At 46.2% G+C, this 17,202-nt stretch overlaps 1 protein-coding gene across 20 annotated transcripts in view; it reads left to right on the top strand.

Moving 5' to 3' along the window:
- The window catches only part of magi2a (membrane associated guanylate kinase, WW and PDZ domain containing 2a), an 886,652-nt gene that overhangs the window by 697,158 nt on the left and 172,292 nt on the right, over positions 1 to 17,202 (top strand). For 19 of the 20 annotated variants that reach the window (XM_038811518.1, XM_038811520.1, XM_038811516.1 and 16 more), the window contains one exon: positions 13,850 to 13,933. The exons of the other annotated variant lie outside the window; for it this stretch is intronic. In XM_038811518.1, the coding sequence (XP_038667446.1) occupies positions 13,850 to 13,933 (84 nt within the window). The remainder of the gene's footprint in view (positions 1 to 13,849; positions 13,934 to 17,202) is intronic. 20 annotated transcript variants of the gene reach the window in all.

A 17,202-nucleotide genomic window follows, 5' to 3' on the forward strand; every position in this document is an offset into this window, starting at 1 on the left:
AACAGAGGCCCCAGTACCGATCCCTGTGGAACACCACTAGTCACAACCTTCCATTCAGAAAAATACCCTTCTTCTGCTACCTTTTGCCTTCTGTGACTGAGCCAGTTCTGTATCCATCTTACCACCTCACCTCTGATCCCATGTGACTTCACCTTTTGTACCAGCCTGCCATGAGGCACTGTAATGACTTCGACCAGGTCTTTGAGATTGGCCAATTGGAATACAAGGTCCCTGATTAGAGGGCCGATCAGGGAACCTCTTCTTTGTATATAACAGGGAGTGTCAGATCCTCTGCACTCCCAGTGTAGATAGCAAGCTGAATGCACATGGTCGTACTGCTGTTGGTTTTGTGAATGAAAGGGATTCTGGTGAAGGGACTTCTGCCTCTGTGGACGTATTACAGGCACCTTGTCAAAATCTTTACTGAAGTCTATGTAAACAAAATCCACCTCCCTCCCCTCATCCATCATCTTTGTCACCTCCTCAAAAAACTTGATCAAGTCAGTGAGGCACGACTCCCCTTCACAAAACCATGCTGTCTATCGCTATTGAGTCCATTTGTTTCCAAATGGATATAAATCCTGTCCCTGAGAATTCTCTCCCTGATCATATTCTTCAGGAAAACCTTCAGCACCCCACAGGTCTCCTCATAGATCAAACCCGAGATCTGCCTGACACTGCCATGGAGAGCCAGGCGATATCCTGGATGTTATCACAAAGCACTTTGCGGTGCCGCTTTCCCAGTCCTTTGCCTCCTTCCCCTCTGCCAGACATGATGATTCTTCACTCAGATCACTACACAATAGTAGATAGCCAAGTGCACTGGTCTGAATTACAAAGGAAGGAATTACAATATAAAGAAGTACCTCAAACATAGTTCAAGGTTAGTTTGTTAAAATGAAAATAGATTCCTGCAGAAAAATGACTTAACTAAGATGACAAAAATAATTAAATCTAAAAAATGGTAATGCACTTAGCATTCCTATGCACAAGTGCTTTCGGGGGGAAAAAGCTCAAATTAGAAATTCATGATCCATTTTCTAGCTAAGCTAAAGATAATTTACTGCCCTCATAATGTACTGCAACTGCAGAATTTGAAATGTGCCTAAATGTTAATAGATATTAAATGAGACACAGAATACTTATAAACTGGATTATATATTTTCAGTTTAAACCCAACCAAATTCCTGGATATCTATAACCACCTTTATAATGTTCCTGGTTTTTATCAGATGTCCTTTGGCATAAGGAAGGCTTGGGACACATGTGAACTGCCGAAGTTGGTGTCAGAAGACTGGTTCCAGCATTTGCCTGAATTAATCCATCTCCCTAATTCTGGTAATGGGATCGCAGACCAATGAAAAACTGGTCCCACACAGAACAATAATCTTAAGGATTGGATCATTTATTTTGGTAGTGTTGGCTTATTGGTTAATGTTGATCAGGACATTGTGGGTGAATTACCCTGCACTTTTTCAAAGAGCATAAGAAATAGGAGCAGGAGTGGGCCATTTGACTCTATATACTATATACTGTATATTATATACCACTGTAGTGGTCTCCTCTGTTCACAGCATTTCTCTTACAACTACCAAACTGAGAAGATCATGTCAACTTTAGATCTTCTGGTTCTGCAACCACACTGGGATTCGGCTTAAAAGCATTCATCCAGAACCTGCAGTCTGGCATGGAAAACATACTTTATGCTCGATGCTCTGCAGAGATATGCCTCAATAGTTGTTGCAATTGCTCTGCTTTTGCATCAAACATATCCTAGGGCATTACCCTCTCTCTACAGCAGAAAAAGATAAGTCTGTGTAGGGATGTTGGTTTCCTGTGCTTGGTGAGTTCAGGCATTCTAGCATCAACACCTGGAGCTTTGCACAAGGCAAGTGAATCAATAGCTTTGCTAAACTCCTCCGCGGTGGCTTCTAACATGTTTTATGAACATGTAGAGCATAAGCGGTTAACTCGGGTGAAATTAGGCTTATTAATGATCCAAAGGCAAATTTTAATGTCGACGCAGAGGACATGGCTAAAGTATGAAATGATTACTATGTATCTGTCTTTACAAAGAAAATGGATGATGTGAAGGCTCCACTTAAAGAGAAGAGGGAATTTATGGACAGGATGGTGCTGAAATCTTCCGCCTCACTCGCTCTGGGATTTTCTGGTGCCACTGAGAGTGAATGGAGTTTTCGCTGGAATGCCAAATTTTCCGTTCTCACTCTTGTATTTATGATAACTACTCGTTCATCACGGAGTTAGTGTTGGCTCTCAATATTATTTTGGGTATTTGTGATCTAATGCTTTATTCATGTCTTCAAGACATCATTATCCAAGGTTTACCATTCTTTTTCTCAACTATCATTTATGTCACCTATATTTTTTACATCAATTTACAGGAAATTGGTAGTGTCAAAGTGTTAATGGGCAGAATATCCCTGCAATTATTACAAATTATGACTTGAAAAGTAATTGAAACATTTTAAAGATTTGACTGCTGAGCATTGTTTCTCAACACATGAAATATTTTACAAAACTTCAATATTTTTCACAGCAAATGCTTATTTATTCCTGGCAATGTCAAGTAGTGCTTCCAGATTACAACACAATATATTTAGGACAGGTTTAGATACTTTTAGCTTAGAAAAATAATATTTGTTGACTAGAAAAAAGCTGATTCCCAGAAAGATTGATACTTTTCATTGTGTTCCGTGCTATTCGAAGTATTAGCGGACATTATTCTGACAGGGCCGGCGCGGACTCGATGGGCTGAACGGCCTCCTTCTGCACTGTAATTTCTATGATACTATGATTAGTGTCACAAATCTAGTTGCTGGTAAGTTTAGAGCTTGCTGTTACCAAACCAAATGCTTTTTAGATGTTTTTATTCCCTCCAATTAATACACCAACTTTGTTTATAAATTGTTAAAAATGTAATCTATGTCTACCAACTAATTTATTACTTACATATTCATGGTGAATACGCATTGTACATTCAAATACTAAAGTCTTTATTTTTAAATTCTCATACTTGTTTTCAAATCCTTCCGTGGCCTTGTCCTTCCCTACCTCTCTAATCCCCTTCAACGCCACAGCCGTCTGAGATATCTGTGTTCCTCCACTTCTAGCCTCTTGCGCATTCCCAAACATAATTGCACCACCATTGGGGACCATACCTTCACGTGCCTATGCGTCAGATCTGGAATTCCCCACTGACGCATCTCGGTCTCTTTGCCTCGTCTTCCTCTTTTACTTCCTAAAACCTCCTCTTTGACCAGGTTTCTGGTCATATTACCTAATGTCTCCTTTTGTGGATCAGTGTCGTACTTTGTTTGATAAAACTCCTGCGAAGTACCTTGGGGTGATTCATTACATTAAAGGTGCGACTTAAATATGAGCTTTTGCTGTTGTTAGAGCATGGTTTGAATCATTCTGAAGCATTCTGATGCTTTAAGTCTCCGAACAATCTACCTAAAAGAGTTGGACTGTTAAATTGGTCAGGGCCAGAAAATGTGTTTGTGTATGACAATGTGTATTTAAACCTTTGCTATTGATGAAGGCAACAAGCAAACTTCATGCGGCCTGCTGATTTGCATGATGCAAGCACTAAACTTGCTGACAAGTGAATACACTCTTCAGCAGATAACGAATTTGAGCAATGCTAGCACCACTTAATGGCAGCCTGCACTATTTAAAGACAGACTGCACCTTTTAAAGGGGATGTGCATTCGGGCTAGAGCAGGTGTTGCCACTGGATCAGGGGTGGTGAATACAGTGGTGGGTGGGGTGCTAAGTTGGGGGTGTGTGCGAGAGTTCCCTGGGGTTCACGGGTGTGGGTGGTGTCCCATGTAGGGCTCGGTCTGGGTCTTTAAAATAGTTACACTAAAGTTAGAAGTGCTTTTATTTCATCTAACTCTTTCAGAGTAGCTATTAGCGTATCACTGACAAAACCAGCCAAAGTTAACAATTTAAGTCACTCTGTCGGATTGTTCCCAGTGCAGAGCAGTTGTTCAAGGGAAGTTTGAAATTCCCGACAATTCCTCTGTGAACACTGACCTGGAAACCTCTGAGAGGAATTCCCCGTCACATATTTGGGGTACACCCAAATCCGACAAAGAACAGAAAACAATACAGCACAGGAACAGGCCCTTCGCCCTCTAAGCCTGTACCGGTCATGATACCACCCTTGACCAAAACTCTCCGCGTTTCCTAGTGCTGTATCCTTCTAAACCCATCCTATCCATGTACTTGTCGAGCTGCCTTTTGAGCACCGTTAATGTATTTGCTTCCACAACCTCCTCTGGCAGCGCTTTCCAAGCACTCACCACCCTCTGTGTAGAAAACCTACCTTGCACATCTCCTCTACTTTGTCCCCCAGTGACTGACCACTCCACCCTAGGAAAGAGTGCCTGCTCATCCACTCTATCCATGTCTCTCATAATCTTGTAGACCTCTATTAGGTAATCCCTCAACATCTGTCGTTCTAATGAAAACAGTCTGAGTCTATTTAGCCTCTCCTCATAGCTAACACCCTCCAGATCAGGCAACATCCTGCTCCTCTGCAACCTCTCCAAAGCCTCCACATCCTTCTGGTAGTGTGGTGACCAGGATTGCGCACAACATTCCAAGTGCAGCCTTACCAACGTTCTATACAACTGTAGCATGACTTGCCAGTTTTCATACTTGATGCCCGGGGCAATGATAGCAAACATGCCATATGTTTTCTTGACTACCTTGTCCACTTGTGTTGCCACTTTCAAAGATCTGTGGACCTGTACGTACAGACCTCTCTGGCTTTCTGTATTCCTAAGTGTTTTGTCATTTGCTGTATATTTCCTCTCTATAGGGCAGCAAGGTGACACAATGGTTAGCACTGCTGCCTCACGGCGCTGAGGTTCCAGGTTCGATCCCGGCTTTGGATCACTGTCTGTCTGGAGTTTTTACATTCTCCCCGTGTTTGTGTGGGTTTTGCCCCCACAACCCAAGATGTGCAGGGTAGGTGGATTGGCCACGCTAAATTGTCCCTTAATTGGAAAAAATGAATTGGGTACTCTAAATATATATTTTTTAATTTCCCCCCTATGTTAGATCTATCAAAATGCATTAGCTCACATCTGTGCGCATTAAATTCCATTTGCCATTTCTCAGCCCAGGTCTCCTCCCTATCTATGTACTGCTGTATCTTCTGACAATCCTCAACACTATCTGCCACTCCACCAACCTTAGTGTCATCCACGAACTTACTAATCAGACCAGCTATATTTTCCTCCAAATTGTTTAAGTATATTACAAACAACAGAGATCCCAGCACCGATCCCTGTGGAGCACCACTAGTCACAACCTTCCATTCAGAAAAACACCTTTCTACTGCTACCCTCTGCCTTTTGTGACCGAGCCAGTTCTGTATCCACCTTGCCACCTTACTTCTGATCGCATGTGACTTCACCCTTTGTACCAGTTTGCCGTGAGGGAACTTGTCAAAGGCTTTACTGAAGTTCATGTAAACAACGTCCACCGCCCTCCCCTCATCAATCATCTTTGTCAACTCCTCAAAAAACTTGATCAAGTTAGTGAGGCACGACCTCCCCTTCACAAAACCAAGCTGCACACAGGCCCGAAAAACGTGAGTTTCTACGAAACAGGACCCAGGGCATCGCTATGAAGCACACGGACACTAGAGAGCCAGGATGTTCGGGGCCAATATAATCAACTCTAAAAGGGATTTTAACATATACTTTATTGGGAGATATTGAGGGCTCTGGGTATTGGGAGATGATGAGGGTTCCGGTTAATGGGAGATGGTGAAGTCTCTGGGTAATGGGAGATGATGAAGCTCTGGGTAATGGGAGATGGTGAAGGCTCTGGGTAATGGGAGATGATGAAGTTCCGGGTGTTGGGAGATGATGAGGGCTCCGGGTTTGAGAGATGATAAAAGCTCCAGGTATTAGGAGACGATGAGGGAACCGGGTATTCGGAGATTATGAAGGCTCTCGGTATTGAGAGATGATGAAAGCTCTGAATATTGGGAGATGAAGGAGGCCTCTAGGTATTAGGAGATGATGAAAGTTCCGGATGTTGGGAGATGAGGAAGGTTCCGGATGTTGGGAGATGATGAAGGCTCCGGGTGTTAGGAGACGATGAGGACTCCAAGTATTGAGACATGATGAGGACGCCGGGTATTGGGAGATGTTGAGGGCTTCAAATGTCAACGTTCCAACGAAAACAGGACTGCTTCTTCTACACTTCTCACCAATTAGAACACCATAACTGTGCTGAGAACAGCAATATTGAAATAGCCTCAAACTGGAGGGCACTGCCAACACTCCTGATCTCCCTTCAGCACTACAGCAAGCCAGGAACAACTGTTCACCATTTTTTTTTCCTTGCCTCAGTTCCCCCCAATTCTATGTTAATTTTTAAAATGTATGTTTTTCTCTGAAACTGAACCTGTGAGTTGCTCCTTCCACTTCCCCCTAAATATTAATGTCCTTTTCTAGTAACTCTGGTTTAAGCATGTTCTACACACACAATTAACAGGGCCCATTTTTCCACATTGTCATCAAGTCCTCTTTGCTTTTCTGGCACTATTTTCGCCAGAATTTTCCTTGTTAGCACGATCAAACGAACAGACTCATCCCAGCACCTGCTTTTGTCTCTTTGGAACCTCCTGCTGCCTGTGATTGGCTACCTAAATAGTTTACACCTGAACATGTAATTCCGCTACAAATTCGGCTTTTATTACTTCACTGTTTCAATACCCAGAGTCCTCTCTCTATCGAAAATTCTATTCCTAGAATTATCAATAATTCAAGCGGAAATGTTAGTTACATAGAACAGTACAGCACAGAACAGGCCCTTCGGCCCTCGATGTTGTGCCGAGCAATGATCACCCTACTCAAACCCACGTATCCACCCTATACCCGTAACACAACAACCCCCCCCTAACCTTACTTTTTAGGACACTACGGGCAATTTAGCATGGTCAATCCACCTTAACCCGCACATCTTTGGACTGTGGGAGGAAACCGGAGCACCCGGAGGAAACCCACGCACACACGGGGAGGACGTGCAGACTCCGCACAGACAGTGACCCAGCCGTGAAACGAACCTGGGACCCTGGAGCTGTGAAGCACTTATGCTCACCACCATGCTACCGTGCTGCCCGTTCATGACATCCAGAAGTGTTGGGTAGGGGTGGGGAGGAATACTGGGGGGAGAATATTAATAAACCAAATATCACATCGTCATAAAATAATATTTTATTGTTGGATCCAAATAGGGAAAATATGATAAAAGTATGGAAAGCAGTTTAGTTTTTTATGTTGAGCTTTTTAAATGAATTACTTGCCAGTGAGAGAGGGATGAGAGCTCAGGTAGGTCACATGAATAGTGCTTATTATGATGGCTGCCAATCAGCAGTAGTTAAGTGTTTGACCAGACTGGGGCTACATGGTGTTGAGGGAAATTATGAGAGTGGGGCACCTTTGAAACCTTTCCATTGAACCTAGTGAGCTGCTGTTGAGAGCCCCCTGTTTTATAGAATAGCTTAGAGGCACGTTGTGAGACCTAGACAGAAGTGGTCTGTACCCCAGGCTAAGGTCTCACAAACATTTTGCTGCTGAGTGCTCAGATATGGACTTTGATGGACCTGTCTACAGAAAAAGGCTGACGGCTATGCCACTCCATTGTGCTCTGCTGTTTCTTGTCAGCGAAAGAGCCCAGACACCTGCCATCCAAGCTGATATGGTGCACTCTACACCTGTCTACGAGGGTAGGAGCTGCTCAAGGTCATCCTGCAAGGCTTTCCGCCAATGAAAGTCAGCAGTTTGCATGAACCATGCTGCACCCATTAGGAGGAGCACTAGGACAGGCATAGGCGCATGAAAGACAAATACTAAGGCAGTGCATAATGGTGATCAGTTGACGTTTTTCTGCAATATGGCATGTTTTGATTTATAAACTTAATTGAATATTGTGGTGTTTGTTTTTGCATTGTGACAAGCGGATGCTGTGATGTTCAGTGACAGAAGGAAGATAAGATCTGGGAGGGATTGTTGGTAGTAGGGAATTGGGATTGCATTCACTGGTTTTGGAGTTGGATGTTTGCCAGAAGCTTTAGCCAGAAAGCGGCTGTGTTGGCTGCCTCCTCCCTTACTCTACCTCCTCTTACTTTATTTCAGCTGTTCACCAAATAGCTGGTTGCAAGGGCCAAAGTTGTGCATCCCTGTCTCTGAGCTAGAGCTCTGGGTTAAAGTCCCACTCCAAGATATGGTTCAAACAGGTTGATAATCCTTCAGTTGATCCAACACTTCCCCACTATTCTCCAAAGGAGAACAAAATGTGTGAAGATCGGAAACAAGCAAGAAAAGCAAAGCACCACAAATCTTGACGCATGCATGCTCAGCCAAGTGCTGTTGGGGGTCTTTTAGAACTGTCCATACATTGGAATCATTGTTTAAGCCATGCATTGCATTTTGGTGACAGCACGGCTTTTGTGTATGCATGCTGCCCATGTGTGTGTTGGTAACATACAGGAATTATGACCTATGTTGTCAAAAGAAAGCCTTTGTCACCCAGTAGCCTCGGGTTTGTTATGATGACTCAAGTGCAGGTGGCACAGCAGCATGTCACAGAATGAAGGCATTATAACTGGTGCCAAGATACCAAGCATTGACCTGCGGGATACAGTGATACACTGCGCATAGTAACACACCAGCCATGTGCTCAGGGAGCGGAATCCTTTTCTGTTACGGCTAACACATCTTAGAATTGCCATGTGACATAAATCAGAGACTTGGATAATTTCATCCTTTTGGCATGAGTCCACATTATAAAAGTGCATGTCATTTCATCTGATTTCAGTTTCATTCCTACTCACACAGAGATTGTATCTGTATATTAGCACACTCTCTATGAGGCTACATTCCAATTATTTCTTGCAGGTGGAAGGATGTCAATCTCATTTCACGAAGAGACGAAAAGAACATTTAAATTATCAAATTATGGCATTTTTTAAGAGAGACTCAGGACTTGATGGGAATGGGATAGTTTCCTGCAGCGCGAAATGTAAATACAATCTTTGAAATGTTATTAAGGAAACAATCATTGTAGGCAAGTTGACGAGGACCATCACAATACGTTGTTGCCATGTGACATTTGACCAAAGCCCTTGTGTTATGCTGGTACTTTACAAAATGATGATAACTTAACGTTATTTTGTTTTGTTGAGAATGATAATGCTTATTTTCTCTCAGGAAAAAAAAATCAATATCATTACTTTTGAATGAATAAAATGGCTCTAAATAAAGTGGTGAATGACATTCAAATCTTTTTAATAAATTCAAACAAAATGGGCGAGATTCTCCGCAAATGCAGAGAATCGTAAAGGCTGCCGTGGGACAGGCCATGACCCACGGCAGCCTTCACGCCCACTTCCGGGGCCGATTCTCACCCCGCGGGCGGGGCTAGGAGCACGGCCCCGTGCGTCACGGCGGCGCGGCCTTGACGACTGTCGTCAAGGCCGCACATCAAGCGTCACGCCGGCTGACGCGGCCGATGATGTCAGCCGCGCATGCGCAGGTTGGACAACGCCAACCCGCACATGCGCAGTTGGCGTCTTTTCCCTCAGCCGCCCCGCAAGACGTGGCGGCTTGATATTGTGGGGCAGCGGAGTTAAAAGAGTGCGTCCGTTACGGACGCACGGCCGTGGTACTGCCATGCCAATCGGGCCCCCAGATCCCCCAAACGGGCATCTGGCACCCGTTTCACGACGGCAGCGAGCAGGTGTGTTTGCTGCTGTGTTGAAACGGGCGTGAAGGCCCGGCCGCTCGGCCCATCGGCCTCGGAGAATCGGCGCTTGCCGTAAAAAACGGCGAGCGGCGATTCGTGGCGTGGGTCGGGCGTGGGGGGGGAGAATAGCGGGAGGGCGTGAAAAATGTTGGGAGGCCCTCCCGCTATTCTCCCACCCGGCGTGGGGGCCGGAGAATCGCGCCCTGTATGTTAAATCGGTGAATAGCCATTTACCACATTAAGCGACAGAAGACATTGATGATTCACAGTAGTTTTGTTGTGATACAGGCGTGGTTCAAGAAAGAGTTGAATGCCAGAGGTGGGGTGAGAGTGACTGCCCTGGACATCAAGGTAGCATTTGACTGAGTATGGCATCAAGGATCCCAAGCTAAACTAGAGTCGATGTGAATCAGGGAAAACTCTCCACTGGTTGGAGTCATACCTGGCACAAAGGAAGATGGTTTTGGTGTTTGGAGGTCAATCACCTCAGCTCCAGGACATCACTGCATGAGTTCCTCAGGGTAGTATCCAAGGCTCAACCATCCTTAGCTGCTTCATCAATGACCTCCCTTCCATCATAAGGTCAGAAGTGGGTATGTTCACTGATGACTGCACAATGTCAGGACTCCTTAGATACTGAAGCAGTTCATGCTCAAATGCAGCAAGACCTGGACAATATCCAGGCTTGGGCTGACAAGTGGCAAGTTGCATTCACACCACATAAGTGCCAAACAACGACCATCTCCAAAAGAAAGGGTCTAATATCTGAGAATCGCCCCTTGACATTCAGTGGCATTGCCATTGCTGAATCCCCACTAACAACGTCTTGGGGCTTACCATTGTGGTGGTATGAATGTGAGCACTGCCATTGGTGCAGAGCATGGGTTTCCCATTGGCTCTGGCTGGTCATGTGTCTCTCGTCCGATTGGCTGGGACTAGTCATGTGACTACTCACCAATTGGTCGAGAGACAAGTAGACCCCGCTTCCGAGGTGGGGTACCAGAATTCCCGGCGGTCGGCCTTACTTTGTAGTCGACCGCCGGGATAACAACTAGCTGATTAAAGCCACAGTTCGGATCTTAATCGTGTCTCGAGTCCAATTTTTTTTTTTTAATTTAGATTAGCCAATTATTTTTTTCCAATTAAGGGGCAATTTAGCGTGGCCAATCCACCTACTTTGCACATTTTTTTTGGGTTGTGGGGGCGAAACCCACGCAGTCATGGGGAGAACGTGCAAACTCCACACGGACAGTGACCCAGAGCCGGGATCGAACCTGGGACCTCAGCGCCGTGAGGCGGTTGTGCTAACCACTAGGCCACCGTGCTGCCCTGTCTCGAGTCCATTTGATGGTACATCAACCATTAACCAAAAACTGAACTGGATTAGCCATATAAATACTGTGACTAGCAGAGCCCTCACAACCCACCCCTTCCTCCCCTTTCTCAAATCCCATTTCCCAAGGCTCTAGTCAGGAGTATAATGGATTGGAGCGTAGCTTGATTGTGACCCCTTCCACAAACATTTAATCCCTCCACCACAGATGGACAGTGGCAGCCGTGTATACGGTCTGCAAGATGCACAGCAGGAACTCACCAAGTTCCTTAGACTACACCCTCCAAGTCCATGCCAGCTACCATCTGGAAGGGCAAAAGCAGCAGATACCCGGGAACACCACCACCTGACGATTCCCTTCCAAGTCAGTCACTGTCAGAACTGAGAAATATATCACTGGTCCTTTAGTGTTGCTGGATCAAAATCCTGGCAATCCCTCCCTAACAATATGTACTAACACTTGAGGGACTGCAGTGGTTCAAGAAGGCAACTCACCACCACCTTCTGAAGAGCAACTAGGGCTGGGCAATAAATGTTGTCCTCAAGCCAGCGGCGCCCACATCCCGCAAATAATTTTTTTTAAACTTTGGCTGTGATTCTCTGGCTCACTTAAGCTCAAGTGAGAGAACAACGCAGCCGGAGAATCCCGGGAAAGGCCTCCCAACAGCCTCCATGCCTCATGTGATTCGCTGGAGTCCCACGAGTCGGACCTCCGCCCCAAATGGGCAGGACCACCCTTGCGCTCAGGCACTTGTACTGCCACTCTGGCACCGAGGCAGTGCACCTGTTTGCGAACGTAGGTCGCAATTCTATTTATGACCTACCTGCCTGTGAACCATCGGCCTCCCTCGATTCTCCGGCCTCCCCAGGGAGGCTGCAGCCGGGCGCCAATCAGTGCTGGTCCGCACAAAGGTGAACCAGGCGGAACGACACGTGGGGAGTCTCCTGGGCCATCAGAGACCCCTGGTGGTCAAGGTAAGTGCAGGGTGGTTCTCTGGCCCTCCCCCGGAACGTGGGCCCCTTGGCTCTGCCAGGCTGGCACCTTGGCACTGCCACCCTTGCACAGCCAAGGTGAGCCTATATGGCACTGCCGAGAAAGCAGATGCACTGCCTGGGTGCCAGGGTGGCAGTGCATGGGTGCCTGAGTGCAAAGGTGGCACTGCCAAAGGTGAGGGGGCAAGGGGGGAACGAGGGTAGAGGGATGGTTTGAAGGGTGGGAGAGTGCAGGACAAGTACATAGGGGCCTCTGGGAGGTTGGAGGGGTGATGGGCAGGTCCTAGAAGGGCGGGGTTGCTGTAAGGACTTGGGAGGGCTGAAGAGGGGTGACCCCATCGCGGGGTATCCTCACTTGTGGGTATGGTGTAGTGTCCATGTGTGTGGGGGTGACATTGCCCATCGGTGAGTGTTGTGTGGGACCCAGAAGCTCACTTCGAGATCAAGGCACCCTTTCAAAATGGCCATCCGATCTCTGCGTTCAGCTCCCCAGTGCTAAAACAATTCTAAGTGTGGGCTAAACTGGTGAGAAACTCCCTAGGGCCCAAGAAAGTGACTAAGTGTCATTGAATAGCAATGAGGAACTCACCGGCAGGAAACTCCCAAATGAACTTCGAAATTTTTGGGGAGAATCGCACTCCTTGGGTCAGTTCTGGTTTTACCTCTAACCCTCTGGACCCTCTTCCTGTCCAGAAGCAGCCCCCCTACTGGGGGAAAAAACAAGCTTTAAATACAAGCTTTAAATATCTTCTTTCAATTCACTGTACAAATCAACCATCCTCATCTGCTTCATCAATGACCTTCCTTCCATCTTAAAGGGTCCTGCATTTCTAACATTGACGATATGCTACAATATAATATTGAATAATGTGTCAGAATTTCCTGTTTAATTATACCGTAAGACATTTGCAAATGGGGGTAAAGCAAATATCCAAAATAAAAGAACGAATTATTACTCACAGCACATGTGTTACACATATATTTATGTTATGTCAGTCAGTGGATCCCTGTGCCAGAATGCAGTTTATTTTGTCTCTGCCTCATGCTAAAGAGCTTCTTCTTTGGCAGTCCTTCAGCATCGAGGATGACTTGCTTTCACTCCTGGTGATAGGTTCTGCGGTGGCTGAAAAGTCCAATCCTGGATAAGCAGACACTGCCACAGGTTTGGCAGATGGGACACTCTGGATTCTGCGCTTTCCTTCTGCTATTTACGCTTGGCCTCCGCGTGCTCCCCCCGACGATGCTCAAGGTGATTGGCACTTTTGCAGGTGCTTTTTCTCTAACTTGTTCATTCTAAGGCAAGCGTATCAGTGGGGATATTGCAGTTATTTAGGGAGGCTTTCAGAGTGTCCTTGTAGCGCTTCCTCTGCCCTCCTAGTGACCGCTTGCCATTGCAGAGCTCGGAGTAGAGTACATGTTCTGGGAGTCTTATGTCAGACATGCGGGCAATGTGGCCTGTCCATCACAGCTGGTCGAGCGTGACCAGTGCCTCGCTACTGGGGATATTGTCCTGGGAGAGGACACTCATGTTGATGCGCTTATCCTGCCAGTGGATTTGCAGGAATTTGCGTAGGCAGCATTGGTGATATCTCCCCAAGGATTTGAGATGTCTGCTGTACATTGTCCATGTTTCTGATGCATACAGGAGGCAGGGACCACGGCTGCTCTGTCGACAATGAGCTTGGTGCTGGGTTTGAGGTCTCAGTCTTCGAAAACTCTGTTCCTCAGGCATCCGAAGACTGCACTGGTGCATTGGAGTCGGTGTTGGATCTCGTTGTCAATGTCTGCTCGCTCCGAGAGGAGGCTCCCGAGGTATGTGAAATGACATTTTTTGTCCAAGGACTCACCATGGACCTTAATGGTTGGGGGCAGTTTTGTGTGGCAGGAGTGGGCTGGGAGAGAACCTTTGTTTTCCGGATGTTTAGTCTCAGGCCCATTCTCTCATATGCCTCAGTGAATGCGTCAACGACCTCAGAATGTGTGTCTTTGCGCGCACACAGGCGTTGTCACGTACTGCAGCTCGATGTCAGAGGTTGGGATGCTCTTGGTTCTGGCCTGGAGGCACTAGAGGTTGAACAGTTTCCCGCTTGTCTGGTTGGTTAGCTCCACTCCAGCGGAGAGCTTCAGGGTGATGGGTGAAGAGTTGGTTTAAGGAAGATGGAGAAGGGCATCGGTACGATGACGCAACCCTGTTTGACCCCAGTTTGCACATGTTTTGGGTCTGTGGTGGTTCAGTTGGAGGAGATCACGGCTTGCACATCATCATGGAGCAGATGGAGAACGGTGAAGAATTTCTGCAGACAGCTTAATTTGAGAAGGATGCTCCACAATCACTCACGGTTGGCAGAGTCGAAGATCTTTGAAAGATCGAAGAAAGCCATTTACAGAGGTTGATGATGCTCCTGCATTTTTCCTAGATTTGTTGCACACTGAAGATGATGCCCATTGAGCCTCGTGATGGGCGGAAGCCGCACTGAGACTCGGGGAGGAACCCTTCAGCCGCTGGATGAGGCGGTTGAAGAGTATTCTCGCGGTGACCTTTCCTGTGACGAAGAGTGAGGAAATCCCTCTGTAATTTCTGCAGTTGGGCTGTTTCCTTTCTTGTAGATGGTCCCAATTAAGGTATCTCTGAGATCATCAGGCATACTCTCTTCCTTCCAGATAAAGGTGATGAGGTTGTGGATTCTTGTCAAGAGTGTATCTATGCTGTATTTTAATACTTCTGCGTATATTCAATCTGTGCCAGAGTCCTTGTTGTTGTTCAGCTGTCGAATGGCTTTTTCAACCTCACGGCTAGCTGGGGTTGCGCTGAGTTGGTGATGTGTAGCGTGTTGCGGGATGATGAAGAGGACGCTTGTGTCGAAGGCTATGTCATGGTTGAGGAGGTGTTGACTGCCACTCTGTCTTTGAAAAGTGCCTCTCCGTTTTTGGTTCAGTAGAGTGGGCTCCTGGGTACTCGGACCGCAGATGATCTTGATTGTACTGAAGAAGCCGCACATATCAGGTTGTCAGTGAGTTGCTGAGTCTCCTGCGCTCTTTCCACCCACCATATGTTCTTTAGGTCATGGGTTCTTTGTTGCAGCGCGGCCTCCAGTTGCCTGAAGGCTTGTTTCCTCTCACTCGAGTTTTGGTGGAGCTGCCAGTTCAGGAACGCCTTGCGCTTGCGGTCAAAGAAGATCCTGGATCACCTGATTGTTCTCGTCGAACCAGTCTTGGGGTTTCCTGGTCAAGAGCATGAGTGTCTCCTTGCAGGAGCTGAATATGGTGGCTTTTAAGGCGGACCAGACACTGTGGGCGTTCTGCTGCTCTGGCTCGTTAGTTGTTGCCAGGTTAGCTGTGAGGTGCCGGCTGAGTAGCTCTTTCTTCTCGGGGCCTTTGAGTCTAGTGACATTGAATCTCCTGCTGCAGAGTTTCTTCTGCCTGTGTCGGTTTGGGGCCAGGGTGATGGAGATAGTAAAACAGATTAGTCGGTGGTCAGTCCAGCAGTTGTTGGCTCCAGTCGTGGCGCGGGTGATGCGAACGTCTTTGCGGTCTCTTGCCAGGATGATGATATAATAATAATCTTTATTGTCACAAGTAGGCTTACATTAACACTGCAATGAAGTTACTGTGAAAAGTCCCTAGTTGTGAAAAGTCCTTAGTCACCACACTACGGCACCTGTCCGGGTACACAGAGGGAGAATTCAGAATGTCCAAATTACCTGACAGCACATCTTTCGGAACTTGTGGGAGGAAACCGGAGCACCCGGATGAAACCCACGCAGAGACGGGGAGAACGTGCAATCTCCTCACAGACAGTGACCCAAGCCGAGAATGGAACCTGGGACCCTGGAGCTACCCACTGTGCTACCGTGCCGTTCGTTAATATAGTCTATTAGGTGCCAGTGCCTGGAGCGGGTGTGTTGCCATAAGATCTTCTGCTTGTCCAGCTAGCGGAACAGGTTGTTTGTGATGACCAGGTCATGTTCTAAACATTTTGTCAGGAGGAGGACATCGTTGGCATTTGTTTTCCCCACACCTTCCCTGCCTAACACACCTTTTCCAAAGGTTTGCGTCCTTCCCATCTCGAGTATTGGAGTGTCCAAAGAGAATCAGCTTGTCTCCCTTTGGTTTGCGAAGCAAAGAGCTAAACAAGGGATTGTCCTACAATTATGCTGCTTCAGAATAGGCACAAAATTAAACTTGATTTTTGTGCACTGCAGAAAACAGGATAATGTTCTGGTGTTTTGTGATTTTTTTTTTGAACAATTTTTAAAAGTTTATCCTCAATGAAAACTGCACATTTTCTGTTCCTTTGAATGAATGAAAATCACTTCTTGTCATGAGTAGGCTTCAAATGAAGTTACTGTGAAATTTTATGGCACCCGTATAATTCACATTAAACATTTAAATCTTCGACAATTGCATGTTCATACAAATGCAGTGTCTAATCTATATGACTGATCATTGGATGGCCTGAAACTAGTTTTCATACTTAAAAGAAAGAATGTATGGGGTGAGTTTGACACTTTCCTCAGTCCTTGATTGTTTATGCTGAATTTTGCTTATTTACACCCAGTTCTACATTCCAGAATACATTAAAGAGAATGGCAGGTGATGCAGTTGTAAATGAATATTATATTTCCCGTTAGCTTCAATCATACTACACAAATGATTTCCCCTTTTACAGCTTTTATTAAAGTAAGATCATTCTGCTGATACAGAACAAGTATATATGTATATCTTTTCTTGACCAACATGTTCTGATTATGGGTGGTGGGGTTCAGGGAGGTGAGGGGGAAGGATCCCTGAGAGCTGGCGTCTACAGGGGTGGCCATGTCCATCCATGGGCCATGGAGTGCCGGAAAATCCTTGGAGAGATTTCCACTGAATGGTCTCCCCATGTGGTAGCAGACTGTTCCAGTGCAAGTAAAATGAGAGGCAGGAAAAAGCTATGAATTGACCATTTAAGTGGGTATATGGCTCCCAGATGTAGCATGTCCATCAGCTTTCCTACTGCTGGCAAAATGAGATAGTGGCTGGAAGACATTGGTTGCAAACTACCTCCCCCCGCCCCAATTCCCATGCCATTTTGGCAGTCT

This window comes from Scyliorhinus canicula, chromosome 11, assembly GCF_902713615.1.
Source record: "Scyliorhinus canicula chromosome 11, sScyCan1.1, whole genome shotgun sequence".
In the NCBI taxonomy this organism is placed as follows: domain Eukaryota; kingdom Metazoa; phylum Chordata; class Chondrichthyes; order Carcharhiniformes; family Scyliorhinidae; genus Scyliorhinus; species Scyliorhinus canicula.